Source organism: Mytilus californianus, unplaced genomic scaffold (assembly GCF_021869535.1).
Source record: "Mytilus californianus isolate M0D057914Y unplaced genomic scaffold, xbMytCali1.0.p SCAF_13, whole genome shotgun sequence".
NCBI classification, from domain to species: domain Eukaryota; kingdom Metazoa; phylum Mollusca; class Bivalvia; order Mytilida; family Mytilidae; genus Mytilus; species Mytilus californianus.
In genome coordinates this window covers 12,661,899-12,684,545 of record NW_026262615.1, presented here as the reverse complement: position 1 = coordinate 12,684,545, position 22,647 = coordinate 12,661,899, and the positions used below count along the sequence as shown (strand labels likewise).

Below are 22,647 nucleotides of genomic sequence, written 5' to 3'. Positions count from 1 at the left end.
TTTTCTGCAATTGAAACTTAACTGCTGCTTTTAAATCTCTTGCACGCTCTGTTCGTGAACTCTTCTTAATATTTATCTATTTGTATATCAATTTTACACCTGGATGGCTGTAGGCGCGATGAAAACCCGTCCGCATCTCATACCTATATCATGAATTTATAAAAACAGTACACATTATTTCTTATTTCTTATTCTATTCAAAAATCATGAATTTGTCGTCTGTTTATTTATCATTCTACATTAGAAATCCATAACGGATACAGTGAAAATGGTATTTCAGGATTCGCACATTATATACACTGGTTTTGTTTATTTTTATTGGACTTTCTTTTAATTCTTTTTCAACGACAACGCATGCAACTTCTTATTTCTTGTTTGAAAATTCTTCTCTTGGTCATAAATCTGAATGAAATATTTGCCACTGTACATTCAGAAAACAGCAATCAGTCAATCATATCTCCTCTAAAATTGCAGTACTATAATAACTTTAAACATTATCAAATAATTGTTAAAAAATTCGTTTAATCCTTTGATCAGATATAAACACGTCTCGTCACTCTCCTATTATTTCAAATTTCCGATACAAAGAAAAAAAAAGTATTATTGAATATCAAAGGAAGTAACCCATCAAAGATACAAGGCTTATGTTTCGTCTACAAACGAAAAACATACGAACACACCCACTCACCTGATTCGCTCGTCCTTACAAATATAAAAATTTAAAATATAAAAACAATTATGTACAAAATAAAGGATAAGGTCACCCCGGATGCCGCACAAATGCCAAGGCAACGAACGAGAAACCGGAAAGGACATACTTGGATTCCAAACCGATACCGCTAAATACCCAGCTGTATTCCTGGTAGAGGAAAGCCGAAAATCTTACAATAAAGCATCTCGGAAAGAAACTACCGATCCATTAGGGGAACAACAGCTAAAACCCTCAGACATCAAATAGATTGGTCTGATAGTTTCCCACATGGAAACTACTAATGGATTCCATCTGACCACATGTCTCAAACAAACCTGAAAATATCTGCAGAAACTTTCCTCAACAAAAAAATATAATCCAAAACATAAAATATAAGATGTAAGGATAACAATATTTATCCATGAAACCAATTTGGCAAAACAATTTCAATGATGTTGAAGGATTCTCTCTGCAAACGTTAACATTTTCACGTCCGCTCTCATCGGCATGCTCGACTCATCGATCTGTGAAAGAAGAGTGTGCCATATTCCGATGTAAATAAACTACGATTCACACCTCCTGTTTATAGCTAGAGTTCCGTTTTACAATACATGTACACTTACGATGATACACAGTGCGTAACTTGCGATCAACTGAGTAGTCCTTTACGATGCCTTTGTGAAACACACGTAACGGGAACGTAGAACCATACGTAAACGGATCGTAAAATGATACGGTGATCGTAAGTATAGAAGGCTTTGTGAAACGGTGGACAGTTTATTATAAATTTGAAGGCGAGGCTATGTGCGTACCATGACATTTCTTTCTGACGTTTATTACCGGGCGCTTTCTTTAGAATAAAAGTATAAGCAAGTTATATTAACATTACTTCAGATACTTTAACCTGAGAAAAATAATAGCTGCTAACCTTCTACGTCATTTGGTTTCCATAGTGCATATTTGTATTTTACTAAGTGAAACATAAAAAAAATAGACAGAAAAACAAACAATAAACATCAGTTCAGACAATCCATATACATGTAGTTGTAGATGCCTGTTTCAAGTCAGGAGTCTGTAATGAAATGGTTTTCGTTGATTGCTGTCTGCCATATTTGTCTGTCATTCAATGTTTTTGTTTTTTAATCTTAAATCTTTCGTTGTTCTCGTTTGAATTGTTCATCATTGATGTCATGCCGGGTCCTTTTATTTACTTACTGTTTGGTATGGGATTTGCTCATGTTTGAAGGCCGCATGTTTGTTTACATCTTCGAACTTTGGTCTCTAGTGGATAGTTTTTTTTTGCAAGCATATCACATCTCCTTATACTTGTACACTTCATACTATCGGTATTGCAAACAACAAACACAGCTGAAAACAATATTCCCCTAAAAGAACGTTTAAAACAAGTGAAAAAAGCCCAAATAATGCCTTTTTCACTAGTATCGGCAGCTGTACTTCCGAGTAGATTTCATAGAGCAACGTTATCAACAAACATGGCCAATGAACAGATCTACACTGTACAGGTTTTTATTGTGTATTTTAGCTTTATTACAAATGGTCTAGGTAAGCATGGTAAGCAAAAGGAGAGGTTTGTGCACAATTAAAACTTTTATATCTATCTTATTTTCAGTAAGCAAGAATTTGATGTTTTAGGTAGAAACATGTGTAAACATCTCACCTTAAGTTTAGATTAAAACGATTCCAATAAAATGTTGTTTTTTTAAATATGAAGATTTAAATCCCAATATATAATTCTTAATAACTGCTTAACATATTTAAATGCCAAATAAAATTCTGACAAATCATTTAAAAGGTTATCTTATACTGTTTATTGTTGATTGATGAGTAAATCATGAGTAACCTATTGGTTTTTGAAAATATGGAAGTAAATAAATATACTAATTGCTTTTAATTTTGTTTAAAAGTAAAGTCTTAGATCAAACGATAGAAATAATAAAAAAAGAAATTGTAAATATTTGGGTGCGAACAACTCAGGTATCAAGGACATTACACATTTGAAGGCGTGGCTATGTGCATCCAGAGGCATTATTTCTGAATTTTATTTCTCAACGCTTTCTTTAGAAAAAAAAGTGTAAACAAGTTATATCCACATTACTTCAGATACTCTAACCTTAAAAAAAATGATAGTTGCTAACCTTCTAGTAAGTCATTTGGTCTCTGGTGGAGAGTTGTCTCATTGGCTTCTTATTTTGATAGAACTTTGTCTTCTAAATTTCAAGTTCAACAAAATCAAACGTTTCTTAAACATTCGACTCTTCAATTTTTAATACTGATAGTGCATATATGTATTTTTAAAGTGAAATATTCAAAAATAGTCAGAAAAGCACACACAAAAATAGTTTAGATCGCCCTATAGTTGTAAATAGATATAAGAAGATGTGGTATGATTGCCAATGAGACAACTCTACATCCAAGTCAAAATTTATGAAAGTAAGACATTATAGGTCAAAGTACAGTTTTCAACATGCCTGTTTTAAGCCGGGAACTTGTTAATAAATGGCATTCATTAGTTGCTGTCTGCTATTATTTTTTTTCGTTCAATGTTTTTGTTTTAGCTTAAATCAGCCCGTTCGTTTGGTTTTTTTTTCCTTTGAGTTGTTCATCATTTTTGTCATACCGGGGCCTTTAACTGTTTGATATGGGGTTTACTCATTTTCGAAGGCTGCACGGTTGTTTACATCCTCGAACTTTGGTATTTGGTAGATAGTTGTCTTTATGGCAATCATACCACATCCCCTTATATTCATACACTTTATACCATCGATAATACAAACAACAAGAACAGGTGGAACCAATATTCTCCAATATCGTCTCAAAGACTGTGTAAAGTAACTGAAAGCACGCCTAAAATAATGCCTTTTTATTTCACTAATATCGGAAGCTGTACTTCCGAGTAGATTTCATAGAGCATCTCATCAACAAAAATGGATAATAAATTGATAAATTGATCTGTACTGTGCGGGCTGTAATTGTGTGTTTAATCCTTACTACATATGGTCTATGTAAGTAAAAGGGAAGGTTTGTGCACAAGTAAAACTACTTTATAAATGTACTATCTTCAGAAAGCAAGTATTTGCTATTATATACAGTAAGATGTGTAAACATTCCTCTTTTTGCTTAGATTAAAACTATTCCAATAAAATTGAGAATGGAAATGGGGAATGTGTCAAAGAGACAACAACCCGACCATAGAACAGACAACAGGATAAGGTCACCAACAGGTCTTCAATGCAGCGAGAAATTCCCGCACCCGGAGGCGTCCTTCAGCTTGCCTCTAAACAAATATATATACTAGTTCAGTGATAATGAACGCCATACTAAACTCCAAATTGTACACAAGAAACTAAAATTAAAAATAATACAAGACTAACAAAGGCTAGAGGCTCCTGACTTGGGACATATCATATATTATGAAAGATATGAAGCTTTAAATCCTAATTTATCATTTTCATTAACTGCTAAGCATATTTAAATGTCTAATAAAAGCTGACAAATCATTTAAAAGTGTCATCGTATACTGTTATTTGTAGATTTAATATGATTTAATCATGAGAAACCACTGGCTTGTGAAAATATTGATGTAAATAAATATACAAATTGCTTTTATTTTTGTTTAAAATAAAAGTCTTAGATCAAAAGATCGAAAGAAAAAAATAACATGTGAATATGTGGGTGGTAGAACTGAGGTGTCAAGGATATCATAAATTTGAAGGAGTTTCTATGCTCGTGTTATGGCATTATTTTCTGTAGTTGATATCTTGACACTTTTTTTAAAAGGAAAACAATATAATATAAATAAGAAGATGTGGTATGAGTGCCAATGAGACAACTCTCCATCCAAGTCACAATTTGTAAAAGTAAACCATTATAGGTCAAAGTACGGCCTTCAACACGGAGCCTTATTATATCCACTTTACAATAGATGCTCTAACTTAAAATAAATAAATGAATATATAAAAAGAAATGAGGTGCATAACAATATACTTCAAAAAATGAAACAACATTTAATAAATGACATGCGTCCGAAGAGCTATTCTAGATTTACTTTCATCAGGAACGCTCAAAGCTGAATATTTGAAAGCCAATGATGTATAAGAACCGTAACAGTTGAAAAGCAATCCAACATATAGTATAAAATCGATTAAAACAACTCACGAATATGTTATGCCTCTTGCATCAGATCTACTTTCTAGTATACATTTGATGGTTAATAAATATACATGTATCATGATGTAATTTAGGAGATAATTGTATTGTATTTTAAGCTTAGCTTTCGTAAAATGTTTACGATTTTGCCGTCGCAAATTGAGTTTCCCTAAGGATGCGTAGCGGAACCAAGTAAACGGACATTTGCGACAGTAGAAATAAGTTTTACGAATGCCAAGCTTAAAATACAAAACAGTTATCTCCATTCTAATGCCACCTACATGTATTGAAATAAATTCCATATTATATAGTAAATATTTTCGCTTTCTTTTTTCTTCTCTTTGCTTTTGTGTTGTTTTTTCGTTGTTAGATTTTTATATTACTAGTTAATCTTAACATAATTATGCACATTAATTATGTTTAGATTAGATAAGAATATATATAAATCCTAACAACCAAAAGCAGCAACAATGAATCATTTAAATCTCACACTAAAATTTCGATCTTAATTTGGGTATTTCCAGGGTTAGTCTATACAATTTTTAAAACGGGAATTATCAATACTCTTCCATTTTGTTACTTTTCAAGATTATCTATATCAAAGAAATTGATTTATTAAACCCCCAAATTGGATCCATAGTTTTGATACATGTATATATGGTAAAAATATATAGTTTGCATATTTTATGGGGGTTAATCATTTTCGATTCTTATTACATTGATGAAACTAGCTGAGACTTTAAATGTCAAAATAGAAGTGAGTAATAAATTTAGCAAACGCTAAACAAAACTTGAAGTAGTCTTTGACTGTTATACAGAGTGCAACTTCTGTCTATCATGACATTAAAGAAAGTATAGTTTCACCTAAAAATTGCGTTTCGGAGGTTACGCTGTCAATCAATTTTGTCCTTCATGTCGAATATTTTTTATAACGAAATTACATCTGTTTCACTCAAAGGGTTCTTATTCTAAAATCCTAATGCAATTCGTTTGTAACGACAATTTTCATTGGACGTTGACAAATATTTTGAAGGGTTAAATTCCACGTTCTACCAGCCGTAACGAAGGAAAGCCTCCATTTTGAATTCCCATTTTTTCGATATGTAATTTCTCAAAAAATAAATTTTTAGTATCGCTAGGTAAACCCAATTTGCGACAGTAAAATCTACTTTTTGAGAAGGCCAAGCTTAAAATTCAATACAGTTATCTCCTAAGTTGTAACATCCTACTAGAAAGGCAGTAACATCCTACTAGAAAGGCAGTAGCAAAGAGTCTACATTATATACTTTAAACTATTTAAAACATTTTTACATATTTTCATTAAAACGAAATGCTATTCAGCGCTGCCGGTTGCTGTTGACGCCATTTTGATAAAAAAAAAAAAAATAATGTAAATTTTACATGTTTCAGTACAAACTTTCATCAACTGACTACACTGAATAAAATGAATTAATTTACATTAATATATGTACATATAGATTAATTCCAACAAAATGACGTTGTTGGGCATGGTTTATTTCACATGTAATTCTTAAGGCCCGAACAACATCGTTTTTGTCCATAAATCAAATTACACAAACTGCCTGTATTGGCAGTTTACAACATATACTCACCCGACACTTACAAAAGAGGAATTCGAATCTTCCTTCGCTGTACTGGATACCAAAATGCCATATCAAGTGTTCTTAGATAGAACGGTATATTGTTAGGTGTGCTAAGTGTTCCACGAAACCTCTGTCCTAACTATTTTCATCGATTGTATCAAAAATCAAAGCCGAGCTTCAAAGTTACTGTAAAACTACCCACACTAGGGGTGATGTCAACCAGATATAGAACCTAAAATAAATCTAAAGATTTGTAAGAGTACACATGTTCTAAGATTAATATCTTTCTACTTGAATCAGTAAAACATGTATATTATTTGTACATTTTATGTAGAGGGTTTCAAATATTTTATCTGAAAATTTAAACAGCGTACAGCGTAAGCTTAATCGAAAACATAAGCGTACAAACTAATTCAAGAGTTGACTACATGTATGGAAGCCAAATATATACTATGACATTAATAAACGGAAATTTCGCTCCGAACCTCAGCCTTTCTTCTGCTTTTTCTTGTCTAGTATTCGAAACTTTTTTATTTGTAACTTTTTTATGCGCAAGGAAATTTTGAAAACAAATTTTGTTTTCAAATTGTACGATGGGTCTCCTTTTTTACGAAAGAACAACGGTTAAAATATCATACTGAACTTGTGTTATTATATATAAATTGATTAATTGTTAATGGATTATAGTCCAGTGGCAAATATTTTATGCATGCTCAGAACAACATGAAATTAAGAATATATACAGTAGGTAGGTCCTGTAATAGAGGTCGACCGGGATGAAGGCCAGGAAATTTGGACTGCCACTGGGAAATGAGAATCAATCTAATTAAAATATAAAACTCTGGTTTCGTTATCTCCATGAGAGCCTGTGGTCTCTTGTGGAGAGTTGTCTCGTTGACAATTATACCACATCTTCTTGTTTCTATATGTGCCATGTAAGACTATTACACGCACTTATTAGTTCTGAGTGCTATGTTTGTTTTTCTACATTAAAAAATTAAGAGGGTCGACTAAATGTAGGGTGTTATTAAGATGAAAATTATATGATAAATAGATATAAGAAGATGTGGTTTGAGTGCCAACGAGACAACTCTCCATCCAAGTCACAATTTGTAAAAGTAAACCATTATAAGTTGGAATGTCAATTAAAGGATTGTCACGCTGCTTCGTATGAATAATTGCAAAGCGTCTTGTTGAGATAGGTTTTTATTCTTAATAACTTAAATATCTAAATATCTAAATATTTAAGTGATCTGTTCACAATTTTGATACTTTCAGTTAATTATCAATAAAGATTTATTTCATTGATAAATCGTAAATATAAACATTTTTATTTAGTAAACACAGATGTGATATGAACCATAAAAATAACATAAAAATTATTTACATAGACTAACATACATCAAAGCAGATATTAAAATGTTAACCTAGTCTAGATAATTACCTTATTAATAGTTATCATTACAGAAATTTTATTTTCAGAAAGAAAAAAATTGGGTGCCATTGCACGACTTTAAAGTCTCCGACATACCCCCATGCTTTCTTACGTGCCGTTTAACCGCTATCAATTATGAAATGAAATAAAGTGTATGTGTGTTCTTATTTACCGTTTGTTATCCAACTGATCTTTTAAAAATGAGAGAATTAAGTACTCAATGAAGCAACACGAACACTGGCTGTTATTATACATGTATTACATACAGAATTTGGCAATTAAGGCTGAACTTTGTAATTATCTGATACATACACAAAGAAGGAGATGTGGTATGATTACCAATGAGCCACTAATAAATCGATTTTGGACTGAAACGGCCATTTTTATATCATTAGGTCCTAATGAAAAGGCTGAACGAAAAATAGTAAGCAGTCTTCACTGACATACAGTTTTCAGTCAATTTTTAAACCTACTAACTGCGGTAAATTCAGTTAGTGTATACTGTTCAGTGTTTACACATTTCGTTTGCATTCAAAAAAGATATGTTCAGTATTTTTTACAGATTGTTCAGTACTGTAGCTTAAATTGAGATATATAAAACATCAACATATTCAGTGAATTGCCTGTAAAACTATACATAAACAGCAATATGATTGCTGCAAGTGAAATGAATGAACGGTACTGACTTTACAAACAGAATACAAGTGACAAATATTTCAAACTCTTATCAAGACTTATCATTCAATTTGGCTGCGTTATTATCTACCCCTACTACTGTATGGGATAGGCTAAATTATAGAGACGTGTGACGAGTGACGTTATTATCTACCCCTACTACTGTATGGGATAGGCTAAATTATAGAGACGAGTGACGAGTGACGTTATTATCTACCCCTACTACTGTATGGGATAGGCTAAATTATAGAGACAAGTGACGAGTGACGTTATTATCTACCCCTACTACTGTATGGGATAGGCTAAATTATAGAGACGAGTGACGAGTGACTTTATTATCTTCCCCTACTACTGTATGGGATAGACTAAATTATAGTGACGAGTGACGTTATTATCTACCCCTACTACTGTATGGGATAGGCTAAATTATAGAGACGAGTGACGAGAACATTCATCGTTGGTTGGTTGTTTGTACCAACCAGTGGTAAATATTTCATAAAATTGAGAATGGAAATGGGGAATGTGTCAAAGAGACAACAACTCGACCATAGAACAGACAACAGCAGAAGGTCACCAACAGGTCTTCAATGCAGCGAGAAATTCCCGCACCCGGAGGCGTCCTTCAGCTGGCCCCTAAACAAATATATATACTAGTTCAGTGATAATGAACGCCATACTAAACTCCAAATTGTACACAAGAAACTAAAATTAAAAATAATACAAGACTAAGAAAGGCTAGAGGCTCCTGACTTGGGACAGGCACAAAAATGCCTACATATATGATATACAGTGGGTAAACAAATCTCCAATAATAAAGATAAGCTCCCCAAGGGGGTCTGATGAATGGAAATATGGTTACGTTGGTCTTCTTCTTACGGGAAGTATATCCTTACCAAAGTGGTACGTGCATCCGTTTGGTTGTGCAAGATGTGCAATTATGTAGCCACATCCGGTCATAATTGGGACGTTAAATCCGATGCCACGTGAAAAAAGAGTGTCAAGCTCTCTGCACGTTAAGAACACTTGCAACAACTGTTTGAGGGGTCAGGCACTGTAGTTGGCATATTGCAAGGCGAATTTTCTGTCCCTATCCAATAAACCTTCATTTTCCAAGTGGCAGTCTAAATTATTACAGGACCTACAAATGTATCTATTATATTTATTGTTAATTTGCTCTCGTCTTGAACATAGAAATAAGAAGATTTGGTATGAGTGCCAATGAGACAACTCTCCATACAAGTCACAATGTGTAAAAAGTAAACAATTATAGGTCAAAATTCGGCCTTCAACACGGAGCCTTAGCTCACACCGAACAGCAAGCTATAAAGGGCCCTAAAATGACTAGTGTAAAACAATTCAAACAGGAAAACCAACGGTCTAATCTATATAAAAAACGAGAAACGAGAAACGAGAAACAATTAAGAATCACATCAACAAACGAAAATTACAGAAACCGATTCCTGACTTGGGACAGGCGTAAAAATGCGGCGGGGTTAAACATGTTTTGTGAGATCTCAACCCTCCCATGAGTTGTTTGGTATACAGAGAGCGTGGCATTGTTTCCAGTCGAAGTATCGGATGTAACGTCCTCATTCAGTAGACCACGTGTGGCTTAGTGTTTATATATCCTGCTCAACCAAGTGGACGAAAATTACGCGGAAAAGTGCGGGTTTGCAGGTCGTGTTCGCTTAGAATGAGAAGGTAAAGGTACACTCGAGGTTGAAATACCATTAACTGGATGATCTTTGAATTGTGTATAGATACTGCTTGAAATAAGAATGAAGGCTGAGAATACAAGATATTTGTGGCCACCATATTTCTGTTATATGAAACTGCAGAAAAATACTATTCTTCATCTTCAAATCAAATATTTAGTAATAACTTTGAAGTAAGGATGATACGGTAAGATATACATAAGTTGCCATACATAAGACGATAGATGAAGATTAGAATCATTATGGTAATTATTGTTGAAATCAGGAAACTTCAATATAATATAATTGTTTTCATTATTACTATTAGAGGAGATATGAAACATTATAATGCATTATCGTTTGTAACGTTCATTTTAATTGGATAACGCCACCTATTTTCATGGCATCAATTCAATTCACAATTGATGCTATGAAAACGTACGAGCAAGCGCAGACGACGTATGACAGATTTTAAATATATGATTTGACGTTGTTTTCTGTCAGTTTCATTAGAATGGAGATAACAATATTGTGTTTTAAGATCCGATGGCATCAATTGGTGATTTGATGACGTCGGAGCTTAAAATACAATACAGTTATCTCCGAACTGACGGGGACTATGAGTCTGTATTCATGTGAAGATCCGGAATAACATATAATATATCAATTCTACTGTTTCCAGGAAATATCTGCTGATAACATATAATATATCAATTCTACTGATTCCAGGAAATATCAGCTGATACATGTAACATATGATATATCAATTCTACTAGTTGTTTCCAGGGAATATCTGCTGATAACATATAATATATCAATTCTACTGTTTCCAGGAAATATCAGCTGATAAATGTAACATATAATATATCAATTCTACTGATTCCAGGAAATATCTGCTGATAACATATAATACATCAATTCTACTGTTTCCAGGAAATATCAGCTGAAAACCCTTTCGAGAAGGATGTTGAAGCCATGCAAATCGAAAAGAACGGAAAGTATCGCCAGGTTTGTCTTTATTTTGTATATTTTATTATTTTATAAGTAAACTAACGCTAAAAATGCTAAAAAAAATCGCTGAATAAAGACAGTAGATGTTTTTTTAACGCTGCATGAACTCCAACCATACTATGCTCTTTTTTTTTTTATTGTAGTGGTATTAATCTTGTAGTTGTAAGTTTTATATTCATTTTATATACTCACGTTTTGTCACCGCGGGCCTTTTATAACTCATTACACGATATGGGTTTTGATCATTATTGAATGCCTTACGGTGACCTATAATTGTTGATATCTTTGTCCTTCGATATTTTATGAATATATTGTTGTTGTATAATTGGGAATCATGCCATAGCTTTTTATTCATTTACTTCTATTGGATATAAAAAATTTTGATTGATTTTGACAAATGTATTCCGAAAATGAATAAGAAGAGCATCATTGTTCAAAACCAAAATTGTAATGATATATATTAATTTATCTTTTAAATACAATTTTATCAATTTTAGTGAGAAAAACATGTACAATTCGTAAATTTGTATCAAAATGCCGTCAACTTTTATATGTAGCGGTGATAAACGTTTTGATTTTATTGAAATTCATAAAAGTTTTGCATAGCTACATGTATTGACGATTAAAGTCCAGACTCAAAATTCTTAAAGTTAATTTTTCACATATTAAATTTATAGTTTAAACCAAACTTTCAGATGAATTTGATAAAAAAATATATGCCCAAAGTATAATTCTTCTTGCAAAAAAAATGGATTTAAAGAAAACAAAAATGTACTTTCACATTCAAAATCAAATATTAAGTGCTTGTATTTGTTTTTGATGATCGACCTTAAGTTTAAGTCGTCTTAATACCCACTTAGGTATGATACAATCTCGTTATGAAAGTTAACATAGACATCAACCAGGAGGGTCTGGGTGGTGTTTACAGAATAGAGAATAATGGGCAAAAAGTATAAAGAATAAGAGACGCTAGACAAATGATATAGAATAGAGAATAGTCGGGTGCTTCAAATATAGAATAGAGAATAATGGGCAAAATGAATAAAGAATGGACAAAAATGGTCTAAAAAATAAAGAAGAAAGAATTGAGGAAACCCCATCCAGACCCTCAACAAGGTAGCCAAAGTACGATTATAAAGAAATGTAGATATTCTGAATAATAGTTAATATGTTCTGTTACAGGCTGAAGGTGCTAGGCCTCGACAGAAAGCGAAACTCAAGGGAGATAACCACGATGAACACTTGATAGCCGAAAAGGTAACAAAACACCGCATCGATACCGCAGAAGTAATTATCAGCAGTAATCTGCGTTACACGATTGTTAAGTCCTTTCAATAAGCAATGACAATAGGATCGCAGAAAAAAACATCTAATGTACAAGCTAAGAAAACCCAATATTTTGAATGGCAATTTGGAACACAAATCTTTTTGTAACCTCCGTAGTGATAGCCGATAATAGAATGTGAACAATATTCATGTAAAACATGATTTACGCTCGTACTCTCACGTTTCCAGTTTCAGTGAATCGTGAAATTTGAATCTAAATCCTGATTTGAGATACTTAAAATAAAATGTTCACTGTAATGAACATATACACCAAGTTCCAAGCTGATGTCATCACAACTTCATTGTATACTACCTTAGCCATGCTGTGTCTTTGACGTCTTATCGCGATCATGTTTATTCCTTAAGAATGTTCGCTCCGCCTCAAGCTTTTTAAAAGACTGTTATAAATTGATAGAATATAAATAATAGAACTTAAAAAGTAAAAAAAAATTACAGGTCCATGTCCTTGTTTTTAGATTTGAGCAATTGAAAATTTGGCGGGAAATGATTCTCTCTAGGATTTTCATTCAATTAACATTGGCACATTATTTCTTTAAAAAACTATGAAAAAAACAAGGTTTTTTTTAAAGATTTTCAAAAAATGGCTTGTTAAACTCTATGTTATAAAAATATAAAAAGAAAAGTAGGGATTAGCGGGCATAATTTTCATTTGATACTACATGGATAAAACTAGAGGATTCCGAAAATCTGACAAAAAAGTCAAAAACATGAGTAGCGAATATCCTTACTGTTAATGAAGTGTTTCATAACTGCTTCTTCTAAAACAAAAATATATTTAATTAATTTTCATTTTGATATACTTTTTATGTTACAGCCTGGTGGAACAAAAAGGAATTTTGTCTTAAACCAGTGGTATATATGGCCAAAAGGAATTATACCTTATGAAATAGCAGCAAATACGTATAGTATGTATATATATACAATAATTGTCAAAAAAAGATTCGATATATAATTGATTTTGATAATAATTTCAAACTGCTATTTTTGTTTCATAAAATTTAAATGATTCTGTCTCCCAAATATTTTATTTTTGAAGAAATAATTAAAACAAATAGAAAATGTTATTACAGATCAAAGAATTTAAATACAGAAAAATATTTAACGAATGACCGAACAACACATTAATTCACGAATGCGAGTACTTATTATCCACGATGTTCGGACACGAAATAAAGATTCTTGTAAACTTAAATTCTTCGAATTATCTTTTTTTTATATTATATTGATCATGGAATTTAAAAAAAAAAATAAAGTAGAAAATGCAAGGAACTTTGTCTTTTTATGCATCCTCAATGCGTTTTGATGCAACGTCGTCGACAGGATCGTTGACAACACACACTGGTGTACGACGTCAAAATTGTGAAGTTATCAGATCGTATTTATTTTTCTGGTAATCAAGATATTTCATTGTAACCAATGTTATAATAAGTTATAATTAAGAAATGATTTTAAGGAAAATGATAATATGTTATTGTATTTCATAAAATATCTTTGACAATTAATTTCAGCTGTAGACGAAGAAAATGCAATTTATTCGGGTATTAAACAGTTTGACAACCTAACTTGTATCAGATGGGTCCAAAGAGATGACCCACAAGCTTCATTTGACAATCTGGGTCACAACGAGTATGTCAGGATAATGAGTGAATTACCAGAGTAAGAAAACATCTATCCTTCTTGATAATGCATGAATCGAAGTAAGAACACACCTATCCGTCGTGATAATGAATGAATCGGAGTAAGAACATTTAGCCGTCATAATAATGAATCAACCTGTGTAAGAACACACCTGTCCGTCATGATAATGAATGAATCAGAGTAAGAACACACCTGTCCGTCATGATAATGCATGAATCAGAGTGAGAACACACCTGTCCGTCATGATAATGCATGAATCAGAGTGAGAACACACCTGTCCGTCATGATAATGCATGAATCAGAGTAAGAACACACCTATCCGTCAGGATAGTGCATGAATCAGAGTAAGAACACACCTATCCGTCATGATAATGCATGAATCAGAGTGAGAACACACCTGTCCGTCAGGATAGTGCATGAATCAGAGTGAGAACACACCTGTCCGTCAGGGTAATGAATAAGTTAGAGTAAGAACACACCTATTCGTCAAGGTAGTGAATAAATTTGAGTAAGAACACACCTATCCGTCATGATAATGAATGAATCGGAGTAAGAATACACTTGTCCGTCATGATAATGAATGAATCGGAGTAAGAACACACCTACATGTATCTGTCAGGATAATGAATGAACCAGAGAGAGAATATACCTGTCCGTTAGGAAATTGAATGAATCAGAGAGATAAAACACATATCCGTCATAATAATGAATGAATAGGAGTAAGAACACACCTATCCGTCAAGATAATGAATGAATCAGGATAAGAGTACACATAACGTATAGTGGTCTAGTTCGTTAAAATGCTGTAAGCTTACATAGTATATTCAGTTAAGATATTGTTTTCATTGCCAAGCCTAGATCGACTTATCTACAATGTAGATTTGGTAAAATACCGTTGAAATTCTAGTTTTAAGCACTTCAATTTCGAAATTTGTTTGGCCTTCTAACTCATTTTATAAGTTCTTTTGTAGAAAAACACGCATTAGTCGTTTTGAATTATACAAAATGAAGATAACGCTTTATAAATTTCATGCATCCAAAGCGATTTTATGAATTTATCTTCATCCGGAACGCCTAAAGCCAAATATTTGAAAACCACAAAGATGTATAAGAACTAAAAAACAGATGAAGGGCTATATGATCAAAAGGATCCTAAATATAATAGCCAAATCCATCTAAGGTCGACTTTGCCTGTGGGAGTTCATAAGCCTTATCTCTTTTTTTAGTTTTTGATAAAAATTATAAATCTTCCATACCTTGTTTAAAAACAGTATTGATTCATAATTATTTAAACAATGTTTTATATGATTTATATAAGTTTTTATAAACACATTCCTATCAAATGTACATGTGTATCCAAGGTCTCGAATTGACGCGATTAATATATAAATAAGGAGTTGTGGTATGATTGCAATTGAGACAACGATCAACCAGAGCACACATTACGTGGATGTAAGCAATTATATATCACCGCACTGCCTTCAATATGGACCAAAACCAATACATATAGTCAGATATAAAAGGCACCGATATTACAAAAAGTAAAAAAAAAAAAAAAAAAAAACTCAAACGAGAAAAATACCGGCCATATTTATAACAAAACTTTTTACAAAAAACAAATACGACAGACACGAAACAACTTCACCAAATGATTTGCAAGGCTTCAGACTTTGGACAGGCACATAAAGAATATGGCGGGGTTAAACAAGTTAGATAGCGCCTAACCCTCCTCTTAACATTGAACAGTGGTATAACAGCACAACATAAGAAGAAACTATCGAATGGCTTGACTTTATAGATCGGTAAGAAGAATAAGAACATCTAACATAGGTTTCTTTGTCTTCAAAAACACATTTTCAAAAGATTTTAATCATATTAAACTAATCGATTAACTATATTTATAGTTATAGTGGATGTAGATCGTGGGTGGGAAAAGTAGCTAGTGTTTTAAGTACAAATCCATACCAGTCACTTACTCTTACTCCAGGCAACTGTATGTCGGTGAGTAGATTTACAACTTATAACTTTGTGTCAAACACTTCAACTCTTTGTACATAGGAACTACATATTTTGTACTTCTGTTATGCTGGAGTTATATAAGAAATAACCAAATGCGAATTACCTTCGGAACGTTACTTTCACGAGCAACACAGCCGTTTCAGAATCCAAAGAACTGCAGATGTATAGGGTATTTTATTGTTCGTACCCCAAAATGAAAATAAAGTCAGGTCATTGGTTGAATTTCAATGGTTTAGAACGTTTAAAACCAACCATGATGCTTTGGTGTACACTTTTGAAAATATTAACCAGAATGCATTAGATTCTGAAACGGCCATTAGTAGAGCAGATACTACTAACGCTTACAGAGCATCTGAGTTCAACCACGGTATTTGGATTGTCCAGGGTTAAACACATGTTAGTTTCCTGTTTAATGTTTTTTAAGGTTGTTTGTCTTTTCGCCGTTTTTCTTTTCGGTCATGTAATGTTGTAACCTACCGAATTGGACTGATTTCCATGTTTGTATTTACAAGATCAGCACGACGGGTGTCACATGTAGAGCAAGATCTGCTCACCCTTTAGGAGCAACTGAGATCAGCCCCGGTTTTATTTGGTGGGGTTCGTGTTGCTCGGTATCTAGTTTTCTATGTTGTGTTTTGCGTACTGTTGTTTGTGTTTTTGGGTCTTTTGGCCTTTTTTGCCATGGCGACTAATGAGATTGACATTCACCTCTGTTAAGTTACGGTTATTTGTTTTTTTTATTTGTTTTCTTTTCGGTCAAGTGTAGTCTGTTTTTATCGGACAGACCATTTTTGATTGGCGCTTTTTGGTTTCTTCTAGATTTTTCTTGTTTGGGCAAACAGGTATATTTTCAGAAGAATCGTCTGTATTTATCAAATTGATGGTTAGTTTTAGGCCAAAATAAGTCGTATTTATGAAGTCGAACTGATGTTTGGAAATATATATACAGTATATAAAAAGGTATAACAAAAATACAGAACTCCAATGAAAATTAAAAAAGGGGGAGTCCATAAAAACTGACAAATCAAACGTTTTTTATCAACGGAACAAGTGAAAAACAACTGCCATATTCATAACTTGGTATAGGCATTTTCCGAAGAAATATGGTTAGTTAAAACTGGTTTTATAGCTAGCTAAACCTCCCATATTTGTAATTCAAATATCAATGAGTCACAGTGTTCAAATTCTGTACAGCTATTGCAAGGCTTCAAACTTGGTAATAGTCACTTCATTTGGGAAAATATGTTCAATATTTCCCAAAGTAATTTACAAAGTCATGATATTACATTCGTAAACCTAGCTCCATTGTTACATTCTGTAAGCTTTTATAGATATGTAGTTTCAGAAAAGTCTTGGAATAAATAACCAAAAAGGCATTTTAAGTTATAGCCTTCTTAGGTTTACTATCCAGAAGGCAGTAGCAAATTTAATTAAACTGAAAATTAGATTGGTATATTATTGAGAAATGTTCGATATTTTTATTTGTTTAAGAGATATACAGTAGTTCATTTTGTATTTATTTCAGAGATCTACAGTAGTTCACGAGATGTTACATGCTTTGGGTGCTCACCATGAACAAAGTCGACCAGACAGAGATAGTTACTTAAATATTCAATGGCAAGAAATCAGAGAGGAAAAACGGCACAACTTTGATATTGATAACGTTGCAACAGATGTTTCATATGATGGGTCATCAGTTCTGCAGTACAGTGTATATGTGAGTTGGTTTGGAAGGGCGTCATTTTTTTCTGTATTGTGTTATATTTAGGTTATTTTCTCTATTCCTTTTTTTAGTACATTATTCCCTGTTCTTTTTGTTTTGGCCTTTACTCTATTCTTAATATTTTATTTATCATATTATTATTGGTGAATAGTTGTCTCACTGGTAATCATACCACATCTCCTTATTTTTATAATGAGCTTGATTATGAATCAAAATTATTGAAACTTGCAACGTAACCATTTTCAAATATACAACGTTAAAGTTGTAAATATCAACTTCGTTTAGACCATAAACTTCATTTTCAGGCTAGTTCGACTAACGGTGGAAAGACTATACCATTCATTGACTACAGATTAGAATTTCTTGCGAGTATTGCTGATGGTCTGATGTTCTATGATGTACTTGAAGTTGACAAAGCTTACGGATGTTCTGGTAATATCTGATATGAATAACATTGGGTGTAGAGTAAACGCCAACGAATCCAGAAAACCAAAACGAAAAACATTAAGATTATCTAGAGTGCAACAGACAGGCGTCAACAATGAATAGATGTCTATGCAATATGTCAAACACTCATAATCGACCGGAGTCGTTCTGAAATTGTTATTAACACCAAATTATACTAATAAACGAATTTTAATGTGAAACGGTCATTTTCTAGACTAAGCCACAGCAGTAAACTCAGTACTGTTAAGATCATCTGCTTGCAGTCAAGCAAGATCTGTTCGGTCTATGTTTAGACTGTTCAGTTGTTTCTAACCTGTACACATCAACATCATACTGAATTGCATGAAAAGGTACTGACAAGGGACTAGCACAGGAATATGAGGCGGGGTCAAATATATATCTCAACACTTTCCCCCTTTTAATCACAAACAGTGGACCTATAAACGCACATAAAAGAACATACTATAAAAATCAGTACTTGAAAAGCACTTAACTCTCAATTACCCGTATAACAGAAAACAAAAAGGAACAATAAAATAATAGACTATATAATTATGACAGGGTTTGGATGGGGGTTCTTCATTTCTGTTTTCTTTAATTTTTAGGCCATTTTTCTCTCTATCCTTTATACTTCTTGATGCCAATTATTCTTTATTCTTTATATTTTAACATTTCATTATTCTCTTTTCTTTATTTTTTTGGTCCATGTTTCTCTATATTTCATAATTCTTGCCCATTATTCTCTATTCTGTTAACCCCAATCCATACTCTCATATAATACAGTATAAAGGAATGTTTTAAGGTACAGAAAGCACAAGGGAACTACTTAATCTGCTAAAAAGATATCAAGCCATCCTGCTTTCAACTATAGATTTCTGAGTCATTTCATTATATAATATCCACTCCTACTGGAAAAACGACTGAACAATACATAACACAGTCTTTCTCGATCGAACGATTTTAATAAATATCACTATGTCAATGTTGTTTTGTATACTAAAGGATTACCAGTCTGCATTTATAAACATCATCTGGATACGTCTAGATTGTCAATGTCCAACTTAACATCTTGATTTGTCAGTTTAAGAATATCAATGTTGTTTAAAAAGTAAAATCACAAAAATACCGAACACCGAGGACAATTCTAAACGGAAAGTCCCTTATCAAATGGCAAAATCAAAAGCTCAAACACATCTCACGAATGGATAAGAACTGTCATATTCCTGACTTGGTACAGGGATTTTCTTATGTAGAAACTGGTTTTGCAGCTAGGTAAACCTCTCACTTGTATGACAGTCGCATAAAATTCCATTATATTGACAACGATTCGTGAACAAAACAAACTGACATAATAGGTAAAAATGTCAAAAATACGGGTACAGCAGTCAACATTGTGTTATTATCTTAATCACTACAAAAACAAGCAATTATGTTAACAAAGACAAGCAAAAAGGCATATAGACAAAGCACATCAGCAAGAACGAAAGAGAAGAATACAAAAATTTACCATAGCACAACAACACAATGACGGGATTTAAAGTTTATTCTGGTATATTTAGCCTGTCTGAATCAAACATCATGTGGATAGATCAATTGATGTTTGGAGTTTTTATACAGTATTATGGCTTCTTTATATATAAATCTGAACGAAGATGACAATGATACCACATCTCCTTATTCTGTATTTACATAAATATAATTAAGATTCTACGTTCATTTTGATAGCTCAATGTACCAATCTTGGATGTCAGAATGGAGGGTTTATGAATTGGGAGTGCAAGTGTTTTTGCCCTGACGTGTTAGGTGGTGACACATGTGAATTACCAATATCAACCGGAAGTAAGTATATTTGTTTTACTTACAAGTATCTGATACTATTGATTCCAATTACTAGTACTGCAGATTTTGAAAATCAATGTTTTTTGGGGTTTTTCAAATCGTTTTTTCATACTGCACATAACACATTTTTAAAAAATAAGGATTTTGTGTTTGTTCTCAAAATTCATAGTCATACATGTTATATGCATAAGAAAACTTCAAAACTTATACTCATCTTGTACAACATAATGTTTCTCCGTATCTAGGCGTAAATGGTGATGCAACTGGTTGACTCGATGTCCTGATTTCTATTCATCAGATGAGAAGGTTAGACGAAAGAACATTCCGATATTTATTCAGCTAGTCGATTCCGCTATTTAATTATGCATACTCGGAACAGTTGACTTTGGTAAAGACATATGTTCAACCTTTAACATCTCCCTCTCTGGTGAATAACCCTTTGTTAAAGTGGGGCGTTTGTTTTGCGTGATATTAAATCCGATACTCCATGCTCTCTGCAAGTTAAAAACAATTTACAATAATTGCTTTCTGTGATGTATGTTACAAGGCAACATTTTTTTTACCAGCGACTGTGCAAAGCCTCTGCACTGCATCACAGTCGTTTTGCTTGCAAGACCTACCAATTGTAAAAACTGTTTCATTTGTTTTCGTCGTGATATATATGCATGAGCAGTTCCCAATAAACATTAAGCTAGGAAAAATCAATCAATAAATCTTATTTATTCCTTTCTTCCTATCTACAACTATCTTGATGGTTCGATGATTCACTGTAATGTAACATAAAAACACTCACTTTATATCACTGTGACTTGACCGGAAGTGTTGCTCTCCACCTATTGCAGTTTATTCAAAATTCTGACCAAATTGCAATTTGTTATATCAAACCAAACTGTTCAACTGGTCAGAAATGTTTAAAAACTGAGGTAGATATCTACAGTCAAGTAGAAAAGTGCAAGGTTATAAAATAAAGCATACTTACAATCCTGTTAGACTTGAATTCCACTTCATTGAAATTTTGAAAAAGAATTTCTATACATTCTTTTATTGTTATTGTCTTTCGAAATGTGACAATATATCTGGCATATGCTTTACTCATATCTCTTATTAACAAACATATGTGCCTAGTCAGGAACCCGGGTCATTTTGTTGTATATCGTTGTCCGTCTGTTCGTCTGTTCATGTAACGTACAAAAGTCAGAGAATGCTTTGGTCCATTTCTTGAAACCGGTATGGGATATTTTAATCTGTAGAAGATACTACCTTTCGATTTGATATTTTTTGTCGGGATTTGTCGTTCCAGTGTTATGAGACTTTAATTGTCGAATCAACTTTTCACTTACACCAAACTTACTCAAACATACGTATACATATGTATATACATATGTCGATTTACTCGAAACTTTACGTTGTTTTTTGGGAATGGTAAGAGTCATCTCCCTTGATTTTGATTTTTAAAATAAAGGCAGTTTTCACGATTGAAAAAAATTCCTGAGAAATGTCTATATATATATTGTTTTCTGGCATACATAGCATTTTTAATTTTACTCCATTTGACGACATCAGAATTGTAGAAAAATTTCTGCTGTGAATAAGTTGTTATCCATTCGTTTGATGTATTCATGGTATTTGAGCTTATTATTTTGCTATTTGATAAGTGACTTTCCGTTTTGAATTTTCCTTGGTGTTCGGTATTTTTGATATTTTATTTTTGATCTTTGATATTGATTAGCCATATTACTTATTGGGGTAGACAATAGAACTATGATTGCATGTAGTACTTAGATATAAGACGATGTGGTATGAGTGCCAATGAGACAACTCTCCATCCAAGACCCAATTTGTAAAGGTAAACCATTATAGGTCAAAGCACTGCCTTCAACACGGAGCTCCGGCTCACACCGAAAAGCAAGCTACAAAGGGCCCTAAAATGACAGGTGTAAAACCATTCAAACAGGAATTTTACTACTTTACAACTTTGATATAGAAGATAGACAACATTAAATTTACTTAAACTGAACCATTAATTGTCGGTTAATTGTTAATTGTTGTAACTGAGTTTTTTTTTCAACACTGCAGGTTGATAATACGCATCTATTCAAACACAGAAAAATAAGAATTCAAACATAATATAAGAATAAGAATATGTAGTATGATTGCCAATGAGACAAATGCCTACTAGAAACCAAATGACATAGAAAATAAATAACTATGGTCATTGTAATAAGGTCATTTTCTTACAGTAATAGTACATGGTTATAAATCGTGTTCATTTAATGATTTCGAATATGATACTTAAGAAAAAGAATGAAAATGAGGTAACAATGATAATAATATAATAATAAAATAATAATTATAAT

General features: G+C 32.7%; 1 protein-coding gene across 1 annotated transcript in view; it reads left to right on the top strand.

Moving 5' to 3' along the window:
- The window catches only part of LOC127723193 (MAM and LDL-receptor class A domain-containing protein 1-like), a 76,017-nt gene that overhangs the window by 9,900 nt on the left and 43,470 nt on the right, over positions 1–22,647 (top strand). The window contains exons 2-9 of the mRNA XM_052229717.1: positions 11,200–11,274; positions 12,460–12,534; positions 13,439–13,529; positions 14,133–14,280; positions 16,167–16,263; positions 17,807–17,998; positions 18,310–18,436; positions 20,177–20,290. Coding sequence (XP_052085677.1) covers positions 11,242–11,274; positions 12,460–12,534; positions 13,439–13,529; positions 14,133–14,280; positions 16,167–16,263; positions 17,807–17,998; positions 18,310–18,436; positions 20,177–20,290 — 877 coding nt within the window. The 5' untranslated portion in view covers positions 11,200–11,241. The remainder of the gene's footprint in view (positions 1–11,199; positions 11,275–12,459; positions 12,535–13,438; positions 13,530–14,132; positions 14,281–16,166; positions 16,264–17,806; positions 17,999–18,309; positions 18,437–20,176; positions 20,291–22,647) is intronic.